The following is a 20976-nucleotide window of genomic DNA, read 5'->3' on the forward strand; positions in this document are numbered from 1 at the left end:
CCCCACAAGGGGAGTGGCTACCAGGGCTGAGGGCATGGCTCCCAGCACTGGTACACTGTCTACACTGCCACTTTAAAGCGCTGAAACCTGCATTGCTCGGGATGGGGTTCACACCCCTGAGCGAGAAAGTTCAGCACTGTAAAGTGGCAGCGTGGACAAGGCCTGGAACGCCCTGCTTCCACTTTTGTTCTGGCAGATCAAGAGTTTAACCTTTAGGGCATGCTGCATGGCTCAACTATTCTTCCAAGCTTCCTAGAGGAAGTGGATTAAGGCTGGGAAGGGATGGAACTTGTGCGCCCTGATGAGTTTAGTGACTGAGGAAGAGTTGTTCTGTTGGGTATAAATTATAACTTCTGTATTTGCTTTTATAATGTGGTTGACATTTTCAAAGCTGAGTTGGGGATTTAGCCACATAGTTCAATTGCAATAGATAGTTGTGTGCCTACATCCTCTAGTCGGCTGTGAATATTTGACTACATCCTCTAGTCGGCTGTGAAAATTTCAACCTGTGTTGTACCTAGAGCTTAGGAAAGAAACATTCTGCCAGTCAGTCACAAAAAGAAATAGTGCTTTGAGATCCTTGCTTGGAAGAGAGTATTTAAATACAAAATATTGTATATCTGTGTGGGGTTTTTTTAATTTTATTTTTTGTGATTTTTATTCCTAGGCAATATATTTATGTGTATGGTCAGAAGGAAAAGCATAAAAAGCAAAATTCTAACTTTTATTTTCTAGACCTTTAGAAAGACAGTGATTTTAAAAAAAGAGGGAAAAGATTAAGATGTGATACTTAACCCCTTGTGGCTTAGTTTAATTAAAAAGTCTGGAGTACTTACTAGGATCATAAGATGACTGCATTTATCACCAATATCCCAAGCAACAGTAGACTGAGATTGATGATTTGTCATAAGTCACCTGGTCCCATGCAACACTCAAGACCCCCTTTTGGCACTCAATTATATGGTCATAAATAATGCATGCGGCTTTCATAATGAAGGTTACCTATCCGGTTATTTCTTTATGCTTCTCTTTAGAATTATGGTTTATAGTTTGTGTTACTTCTGACAGACTATATTTAAAAAATAAGATCATTGAGAGTAAAAGGTGATTTGAAATCATTCTGCAACTGGAATTTGTGTGAAACTTGTAGAATTACTGTGTATAGAAAAAAAAGGATTCTTACAGGTGTTTTCTAAATCCATTAGTGAAGAGATGAAGGAGGTGATGACTTCTTTGTATGCAGGTTATGGAAAATATAGCTAGATGATTAAAACCCATGAAATGACATAACACTTTGAAAATAAACCTGTGGCAAAACAATCTAGAAAGTTATTTGTTCACTAACATTGGAAATAATATTGTTTTACATCACATATTACAATGGAGAACAATCCTTTTAATAATAGCCTTCAGCTGTTTTTCCTTTTCTTGCTCCCCTTGGCAATATGTTACCTTTATTTGCAGTGACACAAAGCGTAGTAGTTAGAGCTATAAGTTAGACTGATGTGTATTTATACACATTTCTCATGGTTTCATTAATCTTTAGGCTTCAGTTCTTGATGTTCGGTTCAAAATGATAGTAAGGTTCACCCATCTGTTCCAAAAGAGATCCTTGGGCACATGAAACTGCCCTCTCTCCTTCCTCCTATTGCTTGAGATACACACGCGTGAGTATGCACACAGATATTTACATCGTGCTAAACTATTAAAACTTGGGAAGGGGAAGAAATCCTCATAAATACATTAATTTTTAGTTAAGGCTGCTGAGTGATGTAAAATTTAATGATTAATCAATAATGAACTGGATGATGGGATGGGTTGCACCCGCAGCAAGTTTGCAGATGACACTAATCCCGGGGGTGGGGTAGATACACTGGAGGGTAGGGATAGAGTCCATAGTGACCTAGACAAATTGGAGGATTGGGCCAAAAGAAATCTGTTAAGGTTCAACAAGGACAAGTGCAAAGTCCTGCACTGAGGACGGAAGTATCCCATGCACTGCTACAGGCTGGGGACCAACTGTCTAAGCAGCAGTTCTGCAGAAAAGGACCTGGGAATCACAGTAGACGAGAAGCTGGATATGAGTCAATAGTGTGCCCTTGTTGCCAAGAAGGCTATCGGCATATTGGAGTGCATTAGTAGGAGCATTGCCAGCAGATTGAGGGAAGTGATTATTCCCCCCTATTCGGCACTGGTGAGGCCACATCTGAAGTATTGTGTCCAGTTTTCGGACCCGCCCCCCCTACAGAAAGGATGTGGACAAATTGGAGAGAGTCCAGCAGAGGGCAACAAAAATGATTAGGGGGCTGGGGCACATGACTTATGAGGAAAGGCAGAGGGAAGTAGGCTTATTTAGTCTGCAAAAATGAGAGGGGGGGATTTGATAGCAGCCTTCAACTACCTGAAGTGGGGTTCCAAAGAGGATGGAGCTAGGCTGGTCTCATTGGTGGCAGATGACAGAACAAGGAGCAATAGTCTCAAGTTGCAGGGGGGAGGTCTAGGTTGGATATTAGGAAAAACTATTTCACTAGGAGGGTGGTGAAGCACTGGAATGGGTTACCTAGGGCGGTGGTGGAATCTCCATCCATAGAAGTTTTTAAGGCCCGTACTGCAATGGTTCTTCTCGAATTATTGCAGATTAGCATAGGAAAGTGCCCTACCATGGAGGAAGAAATAAAGCTCCCATCCTTCAAAACTTTTGGGAGAGTATTACTGAGCACCTGCATGAAAGTTTCATCATGTTCTCTCAGGAGAATATAAAGGACATCCCTATGTTCGTAAACAAACTGCTCTGCCTGACCACCTCCCCACTTATCCCTACAGGGAAATGAAACGCAGATGATAACTCTACCTCTCTTTGTTGTATTGTTACATCTTCTAATACTAGTAAATTAATGAAGAGTTGATAGATGTGTGCATCATTGTAGTGGGAAATATATTTATACACTTACCTGAGGTTCCTTCCCCTCCCCATGCACAACTGCCAGGACTGACTTGGTCTGCAGTGGAATCTCAAACAGGTCCAGGAGTCAGAGTCTGCATTCTAGGTGGTTGAAACAGTGGTTGAAGTCAGGCGTAGGGTCATGATCAGGCCAAGGGCAGTGCTGAAATCGGGTCTGAGGGCAGGCCATGGCTGAGAACCGGGTCAGAGTTCGTGGATAAGCCCAAACTCAGGATCATAGAGTAAGGAGGCAGGTCAAAGCCAGTTAGAGAGCCAATTCTAGGGACTGGGGGTCAGGAGACGTGCAGGGTTGGAGTGGGTCAGTAACTGGACTGGAGCAGGGTCAGTGAAGGGCACAGAGAAGATTGAAGCAGGCTGGAACAAGGCTCAGGCAAGCCTGGGGGCAGGCACAGGAACTGGATCAAGAGCAGGCTGGAAGCCTAGGGAATCTGTAAGACTGTGAGATAGCAGGCGGAATCATGGCCAAGTAATGCTAACGCAGCTCTGGCAGGGGCAGTGAAATACCTGTGCCTGTGGGTCATCTGATGCGTGCCCTGCTCAGAGAAAGGCTGCTGCAGCATGCCTGAGGGCTCTGCTTACAAGATAAATCAGTACAGCTCAGATGATGTAGCATGCCTCCAGGACAATGAGTTACTGCAGACTCTGATGGAGGGGTGAGTCTTGGCACCTATTGAAGTTCTGGGGATGGGCGGCTGAGTGAGCAGCCTTGGTCTGGCTGTGAGTTTGCCTTGCACCTGGTTTGCAGCATAGCTGGACACCCCCGGTCACATGTCCCCCATCCTCATCCTCTCCCTCCCCTCTTCCTCCTTCTCGCTGTCCATGGCAGTGGTCTATGTCTTAGACTCTTCAGAGGTATATGTGTGTGGGGGCTAGGAGAAGGGGGTGTCTTTGCAAAACGTGTAGCATGCAGATCTTTGTAAGAGCTGCCTGTCTTTGGTTCAGCACCAGATTGACTGTTGGCCTCCTTGGCCTTCTGGTATGTCTGCCGCATTTCTTTCACTTTCATGCCGCATTGCTACTGATCCTTGTCATACCCCTTCTCCTGCATCCCCGTGCACTCTGCTTGTAGATGTCCACATTTCTGTGGTTGGCCCGTAGCTGTGCCTGCATAGCCTCATCTCCCCACAGGCCCAGGAGATCCAATATCTCCTGTCTACTCCAGACCAGTGTGTGTCTGGAGCATGTAGCTGGCATGATCAGCTGGGCAGTTGCACACAGCAATGGAGAGCTGCTAGATGTGCTCACCAAGCTGGGCAATCAGGAAAAGGCATTTCAAAAATTTGCGTTTGTGATAAATGAAGGGTAGGGTAGCCAGGGCCGGCTCTAGGGTTTTGGCCGCCCCAAGCAGCCAAACAAACAAAAAAAAAGCCGCGATCGCGATCTGCGGCGGCAATTCAGCAGGAGGTCCTTCGCTCCGAGCAGGAGTGAGGGACCGTCCGCCGAATTGCCGCCGAACAGCTGGACGCGCCGCCCCTCTCCGAAGTGGCCACCCCAAGCACTTGCTTGGTAACCTGGTGCCTGGAGCCGTCACTGGGGGTAGCCCCTGTTTATGAACACCCAGCCAGCCCATTGCTGTAAAATCCCTCTTGGTTTCTGTTCTTTGCTTGTTTTTCCTGTAAAGGGTTAACAAGCCCACAGGTAAAAGAAAAGGAGTGGGCGCCTGACCAAAAGAGCCAATGGGAATGTAGAACTTTTAAATTTGGGAAAGAAACTTTCCCTTTGTCTGTTGTTCTCTGGATAAGGAGACACGGAGCAGCAATGCCATGCAAGGCTTGAACCAGGTATGAAGATTCATCTTTCACACCTAGAAGAAATTATTTGGATAGGGAATGTTTAGTTAGACACAACCAGATTTATTTTTTTATTTTGGCTTGTGGATTTCCTCTGTGCTAACCCGAGATGCTTTTGTTTGCTTGTAACCTTTAAACTGAACCCCCAAGAAAGCTATTTTGGGTGCTTGATTTTTGGAATTGCTCTTTTAAAATCTAGCAAAAGCCTAAGTCCCAGATGTATTTTCTTTCTTTTTGTTTTTAGTAAAATTTACCTTTTTTAAGAATAGGATTGGATTTTTGGTGTCCTAAGAGGTTTGTGCATATGCTGTTTGATTAGCTGGTGGCAACAGCTAATTTCCTTTCTTTTCTTTCTCAGTTCTTCCCCGGATGGGAGGGGGGTGAAAGGGCTTGAAGGTACCCTACAGGGAGTGCTCCTTCCTGGGTCCAAGGGTTTTTTTTTTTTTTTTTTGTTTTTTTTTGCATTTGGATGGTGGCAGCGTTTACCAAGCCAAGATTAGAGAAAAGCTGTAACCTTGGGAGTTTAATACAAGCCTTGAGCGACAAGTATTAATTTTTAGAATCCTTGCGGTCCCCCACCTTCTGCACTCGGAGTGATAGAGTGGGGATTCAGCCTTGACAGCATTGACCTTAGTATGTTGATCATGACTCTATGCCATTCGGGGAGGTGGTGTTGTTGTGTCACTACAATAGAGCACTTACATGGATCAGAGATGAATTTAAGTATAGACACATGCACAAATAGGTTGATGCAAGATGGCTTATGTTGACCTAACTTTGTAGTGTAGACCAGGCCTGAATGATCGTGGGCCCTGTTGAAAAAATAGTAGTGTGATCATGTAATTAAAGACTGTATCATAATGCATATGTACAAGGGAGCTGAATTAAGGTTGCACAGGCAACTTTGACTCTGGCATTTCCTAACATTTGAGTGCTTGACTTTCCAAGCTTAATAGCCCAGTTTTTAGCCCAGTTTTTAATTATTATGTACTTTAAGGGGTTGATTATATTGCTTGGGCATCCTCATTAGAGAAAAAGTGTCCTTTGTGTCCTGTATATGACTATGTGAAATGAAACGTTAGTATTACTTATAATAGATGAAACGTTAGTATTATTTGTAATAGATGGTTAATGTGACTTGAGATTTTGTCAGAGATATGATGGGCATGAAATGGAGTACACTGGTGCTGTGGGATTGTTATTTGGTATAAAGGGCTTATGATAAACTACATGAGGTTATATGCGTGCAATTGGCTAATGGACCATTTTCAAATTTCTTAACTTGCAGATTTATTTTTAACTCCCTTTAACCTCCTTGTTGAGGCATTGTGATTTGGAAGAATGAGCATAGAGTCAGGAGGTCCAGAATCCTAATAATAGCTCTGCCACTGACTCACTGGGTGGCCTTGGGCCTGGTCTACACTACGGGTTAAGGTCAACTTTAGCAGCATTAAATCGAAATAAGCCTGGACACGTTCACACGACGAAGCCCTTTCATTCGACTTAAAGGGCCCTTTAAACCGGTTTCTTTACACCACCTTCAACGAGGGCATTAGCGATAAAATCGGCCTTTGCGGGTCAGAATTGGGGTACTGTGTACACAATTCGATGTTATTGGCCTCCGGGAGCTATCCCACAGTGCTTCATTGGGACCGCTCTGGACAGCGCTCTCAACTCAGAGGCACTGACCAGGTAGACAGGAAAAGACCCGCGAACGTTTGAATTTCATTTCCTGTTTGCCCAGCGTGGAGAGCACAGGGAACCATGCAGAGCTCATCAGCACAGGTAACCGTGATGGAGTCCCAGGATCGCAAAAGAGCTCCAGCATGGACCGAACGGGAGGTACGGGATCTGCTCGCCATATGGGGAGATGAATCAGCACTAGCTGAACTCCGTAGCAGTAAAAGAAATGGCAAAGTATTAGAAAAGGTCTCCAAGGCCATGAAGGAGCGAGGCCATAACAGGGACACACAGCAGTGCCGCGTGAAAATTAAGGAGCTAGGGCAAGCCTACCACAAAGCCAGAGAAGCAAATGGAAGGTCCGGGGCAGAGCCGCAAACTTGCCGCTTCTACGCGGAGCTGCATGCCATTCTAGGGGGTCCAGCCACCACTACCCCAACCATGTGCTATGACTCCGTCAATGGAGAAACACACAGGGAAGAGGGTTCGGGAAACGAGGAAGATGAGGATGGAGGTAATGTAGGTAGCTCACAGCAGCAAGGAAGTGGAGAAACCGGTTTCCCCAACAGCCAGGATATGTTTGTCACCCTGGACCTGGAACCAGTAACCCCCGGACTCACCCAAGACCCTGAGGGCACACAGGAGACCTCTGGTGAGTGTACCTTTGTAAATATTACATATGGTTTAAAAGCAAGCGTGTTTAATGATTAATGATTAATTTGCCCTGGCAATCGCGGCCAGTACAGCTACTGGAAAAGTCTGTTAACGTGTATTGGGATGGAGCGGAAATCCTCCAGGGACATCTCCAGAAAGCTCTCCTTCATGTACTCCCAAAGCCTTTGCAAAAGGTTTCTGGGGAGGGCTGCCTTATCCCGTTCGCCATGGTAGGACACTTTACCACACCAGGCCAGTAGCACATAGTCTGGAATCATTGCATAACAAAGCATGGCAGCGTATGGTCCCGGTGTTTGCTGGCATGCAGACAACATCCATTCCTTATCTCTCTTTGTTATCCTCAGGAGAGTTATATCATTCACGGTCACCTGGTTGAAATGGGGTGATTTTATTAAGGGGACATTCAGAGGTGCCCGTTCCTGCTCTTTTGAACAGAAATGTTCACGCTGTTAACCACGCGGTGGGGGGAGGGGTGAAGTGATCATCCCAGAGAATCGGGTGTGTGTGGAGGGGGGTGGTTTACTTGGGTTTGTGCTGCATGTTAACCCAGAAACCGCAGCCCCTCCTTTTACATTGAAAACCCATTTTAAATGGCCAACCCAATTCATCCTTGATATGGGAAATGAGGGCGCTGCTGTTTGAAACTATTCCCACATGTTAAAAAGGTTAAAAAAGCCAAAAGACTGTGGCTTACCATGGCTGCCTGCAAGCTGAAATCTGTTGCCTGGCACTGCGTGAGTGATCTCTCATACCAAACCGGCAGGCCCTCACTATAAGAGGAAAAATGCGACCTTGTAATGAAACAGTGTACCTATTATTCTCCAAAATGTGTCTTTTTTATCCACCTCTCCCTTCTCCTCCACCAGCTGCAAATGTTTCTCCTTCACAGAGGCTAGTGAAGATTAGAAGGAGAAAATGGCGGACTCGGGATGATATGTTCACGGAGCTCCAGATGTCCTCCCACGCTGATAGAGCACAGCAGAATGCATGGAGGCAGTCAACGTCAGACATGAGAAAAGCACAATATGAACGAGAGGAGGTGGCGGGCTGAATGGCGGGATGCAAAGAGCAAGTGGCGGGCTGAAGATGATATGTGGCGTCAGCTTGCTGACAGGTGGCAAGAGTCAATGCTCCGTCTGCTGGAGCATCAAACTGATATGCTCCAGCGTTTGGTTGAGCTGCAGGAAAGGCAGCAGGAGCAGAGACCGCCGCTACAGCCCCTGTGTAACCAACAGCCCTCCTCCCCAAGTTCCATAGCCTCCTCACCCAGACGCCCAAGAACACGGTGCGGGGGCCTCCGGCCACCCAGTCACTCCACCCCAGACGATTGCCCAAGCATCAGAAGGCTGGCCTTCAATAAGAGTTAAAGTTTTAAAATGCAGTGTGTCCTTTTCCATTCCTCCTCCCCCACCCATCCCAGGCTACCTTGGCAATTATCCCCCTACTTGTCTGAGGAATTAATAAAGAATGCATGAATGTGAAATAACAATGACTTTATTGCCTCTGCAAGTGGTGCTCGAAGTGGGGAGGGGAGGTTGGTTTACAGGGAAGTAGAGTGAACCGGGTGGGGGGGGCGGAGGGTTCATCAAGGAGAAACAAACAGAAGTTTCACACCGTAGCCTGGCCAGTCACAAAACTCGTTTTCAAAGCTTCTCTGATGCGCACCGCGCCCTGCTGTGCTCCTCTAACCGCCCTGGTGTCTGGCTGCGCGTAATCAGCAGCCAGGCGAGTTGCCTCAACCTCCCACCCCGCCATAAATGTCTCCCCCTTACTCTCACAGATATTGTGGAGTGCACAGCAAGCAGCAATAACAATGGGGATATTCTTTTCGCTGAGGTCTGAGCGAGTCAGTAAGCTGCGCCAGCGCGCTTTTAAATGTCCAAATGCACATTCCACCACCATTCGGCACTTGCTCAGCCTATAGTTGAACAGGTCCTGACTCCTGTCCAGGCTGCCTGTGTACGGCTTCATGAGCCATGGCATTAAGGGGTAGGCTGGGTACCCAAGGATCACGATAGACATTTCAACATCCCCAACGGTTACTTTCTGGTCCGGGAAGAAAGTCCCTGACTCCAGCTTTTGAAACAGACCAGAGTGCCTGAAGACGCGAGCATCATGTACCTTTCCTGGCCATTCCACGTTGATGTTGGTGAAACGTCCCTTGTGATCCACCAGGGCTTGCAGCAGCATTGAAAAGTACCCCTTGCGGTTTATGTACTCGGTGGCTTGGTGCTTCGGTGCCAAGATAGGGATATGGGTTCCGTCTATGGCCCCACCACAGTTTGGGAATCCCATTTCAGCAAAACCATCCACTATTGCCTGCACGTTGCCCAGAGTCACTACCCTTAATATCACCAGGTCTTTCATTGACCTGGAAACTTGGATCACAGCAGCCCCCACAGTAAATTTGCCCACTCCAAATTGATTCCCCACTGACCGGTAGCTGTCTGGCATTGCAAGCTTCCACAGGGCTATCGCCACTCGCTTCTCAACTGTGAGGGCTGCTCTCATCCTGGTATTCTGGCGCTTCAGGGCAGGGGAAAGCAAGTCACAAAGTTCCTTGAAAGTGCCCTTACGCATGTGAAAGTTTCGCAGCCACTGGGAATCATCCCACACCTGCAGCACGATGCGGTCCCACCAGTCTGTGCTTGTTTCCCAGGCCCAGAATCGGCATTCCACGGCATGAACCTGCCCCAGTAACACCATGATTTGCACATTGCTGCGGCCTGTGCCTTGTGAGAGGTCTATGGCCATGTCAATTTCCTCATCACTCTCTTCGCCGCGCTCCAATCGCCTCCTCGGCTGGTCCGGGTTTCGCCTTGGCATGTCCTGGCTCTGCATATACTCCAGGACAATGCGCGTGGTGTTCATAGTGCTCATAATTGCCGCGGTGATCTGAGCGGGCTCCATGATCCCAGTGCTAGCTATGGCGCCTGGTCTGAAAAAAGGCGCGAAACTAGTATCTGACGGACCAGGGGAAGGAGGGAGGGCCGAGTGATGACATGGCGTACAGGTACAGGGAATTAAAATCAAGAAAGGTGGCTGTGCATCAGGGAGAAACACAAACAACTGTCACACAGAATGGTCCCCCCAAAGATTAAACTGAAAACCCTGGGTTTAGCAGGCCGTTGATTTCACGGAGGGAGGGGAAGCAAATGAATACAGAACAAATCTATTTTTTACATCTTAAGCTGGCAGCCGACGGTGCAGCATGACTGATAGCCTCTGCAGTACAATGACGACGGATACCAGTCGTAATATACCATCTTCTACCAAAAGGCAAGGGGCTGCTGCTGTGTAGCAATGCAGCCCCACATCTGCCAGCCCCACGTCTGCCAGCACCCAGATCGCCCTTGGCCTCTTCTGGGTGCTTAGCAGACAATACTGGGCAATTGGCAGAAAATAGCATACTACGACTGATAGCCATCATCATAGAGACAATAGCATGTCTGCCCAGGTGCCCATGATTGACAGCCACTGCAGTACAACGACGATGGTTACCAATCGTAATGTATCATCTTCTACCAAAAGGCAAGGGGCTGATGCAATGCAGCCCTACGGCTGTCAGCCCCACGGCTATTAGTCATGCTACACCGTCTACCGCCAAAAGGCAGTTAGCAGCTGCTGCTGTGTAGCAATGCAGTCCCACGTCTGCCGGCACCCAGAGGACATATGGTGACGCTGAGCTGAGCTGAGCGGGCTCCATGCTTGCCGTGGTATGTTGTCTGCACAGGTAACCCAGGTAAAAAGGTGCGGAATCTATTGTCTGCCGGTACTCTGACGGAGGGGGAGGGGCCTGATGACATGTACCCAGAACCTCCCGCGACACTGTTTTGCATCATCCGGGCATTGGGATCTCAACCCAGAATTCCAATGGGCGGCGGAGACTGCGGGAACTGTGGGGTAGCTACCCATAGTGCAATGCTTCGGAAGTCGACGCTAGCCTCGGTACTGTGGACACGGTCCGCCGACTAGAGCACTTAGAGCATTTTATATGGGGACACACACAATCGGCTGTATACAACCGATTTCTATAAAACCGGCTTCTATAAATTCGACCTTATTTCGTAGTGTAGACATACCCTTGGGCACATTGCTTTGCCTTCCCATCTCTGTTTCTCTATCTATAATACACTGAGCCAGATCCTCCGCTGGTGTAAATCAGTGTGGCTCCATTGACTTCCACAATGCTATGACAATTTATGCCATGTGATAATCGGACACATAGGGGTTAATACTTGCCCAACTACCTCACCTACCTTGATGATTAATTAGCTAATATCCGTACATGCTTTGTACACATAAAGTGCTAGAAAAATGTTAAACGTTATCACTAACATTCTTGGAATGCAATTTGTACAAGATTTGCCTATCTTAGCAATCTGTACTTAAAGTTAACAATGTTTTGTTGGGGGGTAAATGCAAATAGATCTTCTGTGCACATTTGGTACATGAGGATTTGTGCCAAAAAAGAGATATGGGAAGAAAATTCTATCATCCTTTTAAAATACAGAAAGAAACTACCAGTACAAAAATTATGAATTAATGACACACTAGTCTATTTGTGTTTACATCAAATTAAAAAAAAAATAACCTTGGAGAAAGAAATGTTGCTTGTGACTCATTAGGTCTGTTAATCTGTTTCATGACAGTAGTAACTACTGCCTGTAGAAAAGGGAAAAAAAATCAGACTATTATCTACTGTTCGGCATGAATGCCTAGATATATGTGAAATCATTAAATGCAAGGAAGGAGTAATAATGTTATTTACATAGTTTCCACTTAAAAGGAAAAAACAGCTAGAAACCATTTCCTATGCAATGGAACTCAAAGGCTTCTATATTTATGGAAGAGTGGAACTATCAAGAATTACCTTTCTTGGAATCCTGTCAGTAAGCACGATGAGAGATTTAAAATTGTTAGAATGTAATAACCTGAAGCATGCACACAGATACTTTGCTTAATATTCAGTGTGGTTTGATTTGAATTAACATTATTTTTTATTTCAGACACACATGCATTGCAACTTAGGGTTACACTAAATGACTTTGGGCTTTGGATATGTATTTAGAAGATGATTTTTATAATTGAAATCATTTTGCTTCCTTAGGGGGCCCATTCTGAAAAATAATATTCATTTTTGAACAGTAGAAACATCTAAGTACTAAAACTGAGATGTACAGTCAGCTTACTAGCTCTTTAAAGGGAACTGAATCTACTTAAAACCCCAGAGCAAGTCACTATTATTAGTTGTATTATGAAATATGCACATTTCATATATGTTATATGGTGATAGATCTTGATTCTTTTTCTCTTTCACAAAAACAGTTGAGAAATAGGGAGGAGCAGGTTGAGAAGTTGAAAGTGAAAGGCAGCTTGGGTGAAAGTGATCATGAAATGATAAGAGTTCATGATTTTAAGGAATGGCAGGAGGGAAAACAGCACAATAAAGATAATGGATTTCAAGAACGCAGACTTTAGCAAACTTAGGGAGTTGGTAGGTAAGATCCCCTGGGAAGCAAGTCAAAGGGGAAAAAGAGAGTTGACAGTTTTTCAAAGAGACATTATTAAGGACCAAGAGCAAACTATCCTACTGGGTAGGAAAGATTGGCAGTCTGGCAAGAGACCACCCTGGTTTAACCAGGAGATTGTCAATGATCTGAAACTCAAAAAAGAGTCCTACAAAAAAGTGGAAAGCAGGTCAAATTACAAAAGATCACCAGGGCGTGATGAAATGCATCCTAAAATCACAGGCGCCAACTTTCCAAAGTGCCGGGGGGTGCTCAACCCCCATCTCTGCACCAGGCCCTGCCCCATTCCATCCCTTCCCCCCAAAACCCCACAACTCCACCTTTTCCAGCCCCCACTCTGCCGCCGCCGCACCTCTTCCAGCCTCTGCTCCATCCCCACCTTGCCTCTTCCCGCCCAGTTCCACCCTCCCAGCGTGCCACGTCCTCACTCCTCCGCACCCCTTCCAAGCCTCCTGCATGCCACAAAACAGCTGATTGCAACGGGCGGGGTGCACAGGGAGTGAAGGGAAGGCACTGATCTGCGGGGCCTGCTGGTGGGCGGGAGAGGCTGTAGGGATTGGAGGGAGCTGATAGGGGGGCTAGCACCCACCATTTTTCCCCGCTGGTGCTCCAGCCTTGGAGCACCCACGGAGTCAGCGCCAATGCCTAGAATACTCAAGGAGCTGACTGAAGAGATATCTAAGCCACGAACAATTATCTTCAAAAAGTCAGGGTATACGATCAGATTCCAGAGGACTCAAAATGGACAAATATAGTGCCAATCTATAAAAAGGGGAATAAGGACAACCCAGGGAATTACAGACCAGTCAGTTTAACTTCAATACCCAGAAAGATAATAGAGCAAATAATTAAGCAATCAATTTACAATCACTTAGAAGATAATAAAGTAATAACTAACAGCGTGGATTTGTCAAGAACAAATTGTGTCAAACCAATCTAATAGCTTTCTTTGACAGGATAACAACCCATGCGGATTGGGGGAAAGTGGTAGCTGTGGTATATCTTGACTTTATTAAGGCTTTTGATACTGTCTCATATGACTTTCTCATAAGCAAACTAGGGAAATACAACTTAGAATCTGATGGGGCTACTATAAGGTGGGTCATAACTGGTTGGAAAACTGTTCCCAGAGAGTTGTTATCACTCGTTCACAGTAAAGCTGTAAAGGCATATCAATTGGGGTCCTGCAGGATGAGTTCTGGGTCCAGTTCTGTTCAATTTCTTAATCAGTGATTTAGATAATGGCATAGAGAGTACACTTATAAAGTTTGCAGATGATACCAAGCTGGGAGGGGTTAGAAGTGCTTTGGTGGATAGGATTAAAAATCAAAATTATCTGGACAAATTGGAGAAATGGTCTGAAGCAAATAGGATGAAATTCAGTAAGGACAAATGCAAAGTACACCTCTTAGGAAGGAACAGTCAGTTGCACACATACAAAATGGGAAATGACTGTCTGGGAAGGAGTACTGCGGAAAGGGATCTGGGGATCATAGTGGATCACAAGCTAAATATGAGTCAGCTGTGTAACACTGTTGCAAAAAAAGCAAACATTCTGGGATGTATTAGCATGAATGTTGTAAGTAAGACGCAAGAAGAAATTCTTCTGTTCTACTCCGCAAGCACGTGCGCGCATACACACACTCACTCACTCACCTGTTGCTACCGGCTAATTAAACAACATATGCACATACCTCTTAGGACACACACACAAAAACAAACCAATCCTGTTCTTAAAAAGGGTAAATTTTATTAAAAACAAACAAAAAGAAATAAAATACATCTGGAACTTAGGCTATTGCTAGAATTAAAAAGAGCAAATATAATAATTAAGCATCAAGAATGGTTTTCTTGAGGTCCAGCTTAAAGGTTACAAGCAAAACAAAAGCATTTGGGGATTAGCACAGAGTAGTCCACAAGCCAATAAGAAATAAAAGAAATAATCCTAATCGCGCCTTCCTAGACATTCCCTGATTTACTTACATATCTGGAGTTCAAATAAGTACTTCTAGATATGATCTGATGATTTTCCATGCCTGGCTTAAAGCTTCTTGTAGCATTGCTGCTCTGTGTTGCTTCTTTCCGGAGAACAACAGACAAACCAAGGGAAAGTTTGTTTTTTTTCCCAATTTTAAAATGTTCTAGCCCTCCCATTGGCTCTTTTGGTCAGGTGCCCGCTCACTTCCCTTTACCTATGCATGCAGTCAGACTTTTTAACCCTTTACACGTAAAGCAACAAGTAGAGAACAGCTACCAAGAGGGATTCTATTGCTAACTGGCTGGCTGGGTGTCCACAAAAGGGGGCTACCCCTTCCCCCCTCGTTTATCACAGCAGGTTAAACAAACACTTGTTAGGAATGGAGTAGATAATACTTAGTCCTGCCATGAGTGCAAGGGACTGGACTAGAAGACCACTCGAGTTTTCTTCCAGTCCTACGATTGTATGATTCTGTGGTTACCAGAATTCATGATCCTAATCCTGCAAAGTACTAAGATAATATGCTGTAAACTGGGGGCATTCAACATCCCAGAGATTTAGGCCTCAGATACAGTACCGTTGTAATGGTCTTAGCATTGAAGATATTCTTTACATTTACTTTTCTTGGTGACTTGTACTCAAGTTCTCATTTTAACTTTCCCATATTACATGGAGGAGATATATAGATATAGTTACGAAACCAGTTGTTTTAGATAGCCTTTTCTCATGAATCTTACAGAACAGTGACACAGAAGAAGTAGATTATTGTTTTACAGGGTTGTGCTTTAGTTTGAAATACTGCATTTCTTGGTGGTGATAGTCTGAACACACGGACCTATCATGAGGCCACAAGAGACATGCAGTTTTGAAGTATAATCCTGTTCAAGGGCTGTGGCCACAATGAGAATGGAGGAGGCTACGGTTATCTAATGTTATTCAGGTACTACATGGAAACTGCTTAATTGTAAGTAGTAATAAATGAAGGATTTTTTTAACAGTTTGCATCAAAGCTTCTGTTTGATTTGAAATAAAGATTTTTTTTCTAATTTTATATAATGTGTCATTATTGTAGATATATCAACATAGTACTGTGAATAGATTACATGGGTTGAATAGAGTGCTAGAGAAATAACTGTAGTCTACTGCACTTGTAGCAAGATGGGCTAGACCTAATCGATCTCTTCCATTTCTAATTTCTGTGATTTTACTGTAATTGATTTTCATTATTACCACTGTTTGAATAATGAAGATGGTAAGAAACAGTGTATTACTCTTGTGTTCTCTCAAGTAATTAATTTCATTGCTGGAGAATGCCATATATTGTATAATACCATAGCACATTGTTTCAGTAGACATATTCCCTGTGGAGTACTGAATGATGTAAATGTCTAGGTGCCTGCTTAATTGTACATGAGCATTTCTCATCTGTCAGTTCTGCTGGTGCTTCTTGAGCTATTAATTTGGAATGAAGTAACATAGGAGGAAAACATGTTATCTGATAATATAAAAACACCCATTTGTCAGAAAATAAATGAATCCCCTTTGAAAACACATCTGTTGTGAGGAGATGGAATAAAATGGTTTAATAGCCATATGTTGACTCTGACAACCCCTATTGGAAAAGACACAATGAAGCTCTCAATTGGTCACAAGTCACCAAGTAGATTCTGGTAAGATTTTTGAGTCAGAACAATAAAAAAGTTCTTATTTTATATTTTACAGGTTATATTGTATCCAACATCCAATAGCTCAAAGTCACCTGAGTTGCATAAAATGATAGTCCCCAAAAACAGCCAGGACTCTGACTTGAAGATTAAACTGGCAGTGAGGATGGATAAGCCACCCCATATGAAGCATTGTGGGTGAGTATGCACTTTGTGAATTCCTCTGCATTCTTGTTATTTAGTTCCAATATTATGTTCACATTTTTCCACATGTAACTATAAGGCAAAGTTGAGAGGCAGCACTGAAATGCACAACAGTTGCTGTAATATTGGAAGGTACCATGTGCTGGCTTTATAAGTAATTTGTAGCCTAGACTAACATTTAATTCAAATGATTCACTGGGATGTAAAGACAAATTGTAAGAACTAATTCTAAGGGCTTGGCTACACTTGCGAGTTACTGCACAATATAGGAGCCCCGGGTGCACTAGCTCACTACCCGTCCACACTGGCAAGGCACATAGAGCGCTCTGACTCCGCAGCTACAGCGCTGCTGGTACTCCACCTCAGCGAGTGGAATAACGTTTGCTGCGCCCCCGCTGGAGCGACGTGAAGCCAGTGTGAATGAGGTGTTGCATTACTGCGCTCTGATTGACCTCCGGAAATGTCCCATAATCCCCTTAAGTCAAGTGGCCACTCCTGTCATTGTTTTGAACTTACTGTAGGACTGTGGATATGCCCTTTCAAAGCTCCGTTTCTGGCAGCTGGCTGCTTATCTGCTCCGGGGCAAAGGAACCATTACTGAGGAATGCTGGTTGCTTTAAGAGAGTGAGAGAGAGGTGTGGGGGGAGGTCTGCTGCTGTCTGAACTTACAAGAAAGCATGCTGACACACTCTCAGCCCCCCAAAACACAGTCTCTCTCTCCCACATACATACAACACACTCCACGTCGCACTCCACCCCACCCCCAGCATTTGAAAAGCACATTGCAGCCACTTGCATGCTGGGATAGCTATCACAATGCACTGCTCTTTGTGGTGTTGCAAGAGCTGCTAATGTGGCCACGCATGTGACCTGCTAATGTGGCCCAGTGCGCTTCCAGCTGAGAATGTAAACACTCAGCAGCGTTTTCCCTGCTGCGGTCTCCGAAGGCTGGTTTAACTCTCAGCGCTCTACACCTGCAAGTGTACCCAAGCCCCAAGATGTCACAGTGAAAAGTGCAATGCCCTTTACAAAAAGCAGTTCTTAAATGTTAGGCTTAGAGTTAATAATGATTTTAAAAATACTTGATATCCAGGTGGCACACAATTTCCATTAAAATAAAATTAATTTTGGATGTGAATGTGGTGCTATTTGTAACACCAAAAGTTTCTGTCCTCTCATGTTCAGTATTTCTGTTCAAGGGTATTTGCATTATCGTACCAATTTAGGAACGTTTTCCTGTTTTTATATCTTACATTAGAGCTGTGTGTAATGGATTATAAAAAAAAATATATGAAAACACATGGCCAGCATCCCCCATCCCAATTGCAAAAATAATAATGTCTCCTGCAAGAGGAAAAGGCTTCAATTACAAATGTTACAAAATGTTCGGCAGGCATATTTTTTATCCTTCTACACAATGCAAAAAGGCAGAAGTGCTTTCCAGCAAAAGAACACCATTCTAGATTCTAATTGTTACTGTATAAATTAGCATTGAGTATGCTATTAAATTCTTCTGAAATACTTCCGATTGTCTCTATTTTGCTTATTTCAGACAGGGCTGGTGTCGTTGCCTATTATTAAGGATGCCCCACACTTCCTATTATATAACACAGTTTTCAGTTCCTTATGACTTTGCTAAACTTTAACTGTATGGCCTGAAATTTTCCATGACAGGTGTCTGCCTCAGGATGTGGTTTTTTTTGTGTGTGTGTGAAAATGTCAGCCCAAATAGTTCTGTTGTTTCAAAGAATGAGACTTGGGATTAGTAGCAAGGAGACTGGCACTGGTTGTTCCAGGGGACCAAGCTCAGGAGCCTGGGGCATTAGGGGAGAGATGATTTGTGTGAGGAGCTGGCAAGGGGGAACTGGGACTGGCTGGGCAAGGAGAGTGTGAAGGAGTGAGAAATCTGAGAAGTGGAAACTGAGACTGGGTAGGCAAGGAGAATAGGATAAGAAGCCAGGGGTGGGGTAGATGGGGACAGGGCAAAAAGGGTCAAGATTCGGGGAGGGAGGGGAGGCAGAAGAGAGTCTGTGCAGAGTCCCTTCAGAACCTGTAATAGAACCCATGACTCAATATTCTTCTGTTCTCAGCAAATACCTGTGAAACCAACTGGCAAAGTGTGTCTCTCGTCTCCCTTTAGTGCTTCCATGTACAGGATGATGAACTACTATTGAGATCAGTTACTCCATTAGCTCACATGGCTGAGGTCTATGTGGTGGAACTAAAGGTTCCAAATCTGCTGCTGACCTATCTGGGTGTCAGTATGATACCACATGATGGTCTTTCTTGGGGGAGGGGTTCAGGGTTTTGGGCTTTTTTTAATAACTAAGGAATTATTTTAAAAAAATGTTTAAAATAGGGATGTAAAATGTTAACTGCTTAATCAATTAATCGGTAAGCATTAGGCTTACCGGTTAACCGACATTAACCGTTAATTCCTGGCCGTGCCAGCGGCCCATGGCCGCACCATGCCGAGCCCTGTGTTGGCCAGCCCCCAGCCATGCAGCACCAGATTCTGGTTGCGCTGGCCAGACCCTGGTCCCTGGCTGTACTGGCCAGACCCCGGCTGTGCCCCACCAGCTGGCCAACCGACCCCACCCCAAGCCACTGACTTGCCAGCCAGAGCAACCCAGCCCCTCTCCCTTTAATCAGTTAACTGTTTAATCGATGGAAATTTAATCGTTTAAACGGTTAACTTTTTAACAATATTTACATCCCTAGTTAAAAGAACATTAATAAGTTGGCAAATTCAAGCACTTGGGCAACTTTAATTTATTCCCCTCATGTGGATGCATTATGATAGACTGGATGGACCTCCTCTGGGGAAGGATCAGGCTTGGGTAGTAAAGGAGGGTGCTGTCTGTAGGACCTCTGCCTATGTTGACATGTTTAGTGACTCAGGCTGGAGGTTGCAGAAGTAGAAAGGATGGTGTTATAGTTAAGGCAGTTAAATACTGTGCTGGCAAATTGGATTCTATCTCTGCCTCTTCTAGTGTCCTATGTGATTCTGGGAAAGTCACTTAAACCAGACTTTTCACATGTGGTCATTAATTTTGTGTTCCTCTTTCTCTGGGTGCCTGAATTGAGAAACCGGGTTCTGATCTGGAAAAGTGCTGAGCACTTACAATTGCAACTGAAATCTGTGGGAACAGTGTTTTGAATATAGGAGGTGCTAAATACTACCGAGTACTCTGAAACATCAGGTCCTATGCGTTTCAAATAGGGCAATTAAAGTTAATGGATACTTTTGACCTTAATCGCTCTGTGCTTCACTCCCCCCTCTGTAAAATGAGGAAAATAATACCTGTTCTTCTTACAGGGATGTTGTGAAGATGAATTCATTGATGTTTGTGAAGCACCACATACTATTGTAAGGAATGCCGTAGAATAGTAATGAATTTAATAATTCTGTCTTCTGAGCAAGTTTGACGAGTGTGCAGTAAATAAGGCCTAGAGCCAAACATGGCACAGTGAAGAGAAGAGAAAACAAAATATTGAATAGCTGCTTATTAATTGACCAGTATCCATCCTCTGCACTGAATCAGATAGGGGTCGGTAGGAAAACATATGTGACTTTGTAATTAAAGGCTGTTATCAGAATGCATATGTACAAAGATGGAGCTACTATAAGGTGGGTGCATAACTGGTAGGAAAATCGTTCCCAGAGAGTAGTTATCAGTGGTTCACAGTCATGCTGGAAGGGCATAACGAGTGGGGTCCCACAGGTTCTGGGTCCAGTTCTGTTCAATTTCTTCATCAGTGATTTAGATAATGGCAGAGAGAGTACACTTATAACATTTGCAGATGATACCAAGCTGGGAGAGGTTGCAAGTGTTTTGGAGGATAGGATTAAAATTCAAAATGATCTGGACAAACTGGAGAAATAGGATGAACTTCAATAAGGACAAATGCAAAGTACTACACTTAGGAAGGAACAATCAGTTGCACACATAGAAAATGGGAAATGACTGCCTAGGAAGGAGTACTGTGGAAAGGGATCTGGGGGTCATAGTGGATCACAAGCTAAATATGAGTCAACAGTGCAACACTGTTGCAAAAAAAGCAAACATCATTCTGGGATGTATTAGCAGGAGTGTTGTAAGCAAGACACGAGAAGTAAGGGACTGGAAGCCCCTTGGCTGATCCTATGCATAGGAGCCGGAGGGGGGACATGCTGCTGCTTTCAGGAGCTGCGCAGAGCCACAGCACACGCAGAGCGGGACAAGCCCCCAACTGGAGTGCTGGAGCGGGACAAGTCCCCGGCTGGAGTACCAGAGCGGGGCAAGCCCTGGATCTTGCTCCCTGGCAGGAGCTCGAAGGCTGGATTAAAAAGTCTGAAGGGCCGGATGTGGCCCCAGTCTGTAGTTTGTCCACACCTGCTCTAGATAATACTTAACTCTGCCTTGAGTACAGGGGACTAGACTAGATGACCTCTCAAGGTCCCTTCCAGTTCTATGATTTTATGAAAGGGGCCAAATTAAGGTTGCACAAG

General features: G+C 44.7%; 1 protein-coding gene across 26 annotated transcripts in view; it reads left to right on the forward strand.

Moving 5' to 3' along the window:
- Positions 1-20976, forward strand: part of CADPS2 (calcium dependent secretion activator 2) — a 570146-nt gene that overhangs the window by 319076 nt on the left and 230094 nt on the right. For all 26 annotated transcript variants that reach the window (XM_034768448.1, XM_034768267.1, XM_034768287.1 and 23 more), the window contains exon 8: positions 16339-16478. In XM_034768448.1, coding sequence (XP_034624339.1) covers positions 16339-16478 — 140 coding nt within the window. The remainder of the gene's footprint in view (positions 1-16338; positions 16479-20976) is intronic.

The sequence above is a fragment of the Trachemys scripta genome, chromosome 1 (assembly GCF_013100865.1).
Source record: "Trachemys scripta elegans isolate TJP31775 chromosome 1, CAS_Tse_1.0, whole genome shotgun sequence".
Classification (NCBI taxonomy): Eukaryota; Metazoa; Chordata; order Testudines; family Emydidae; genus Trachemys; species Trachemys scripta.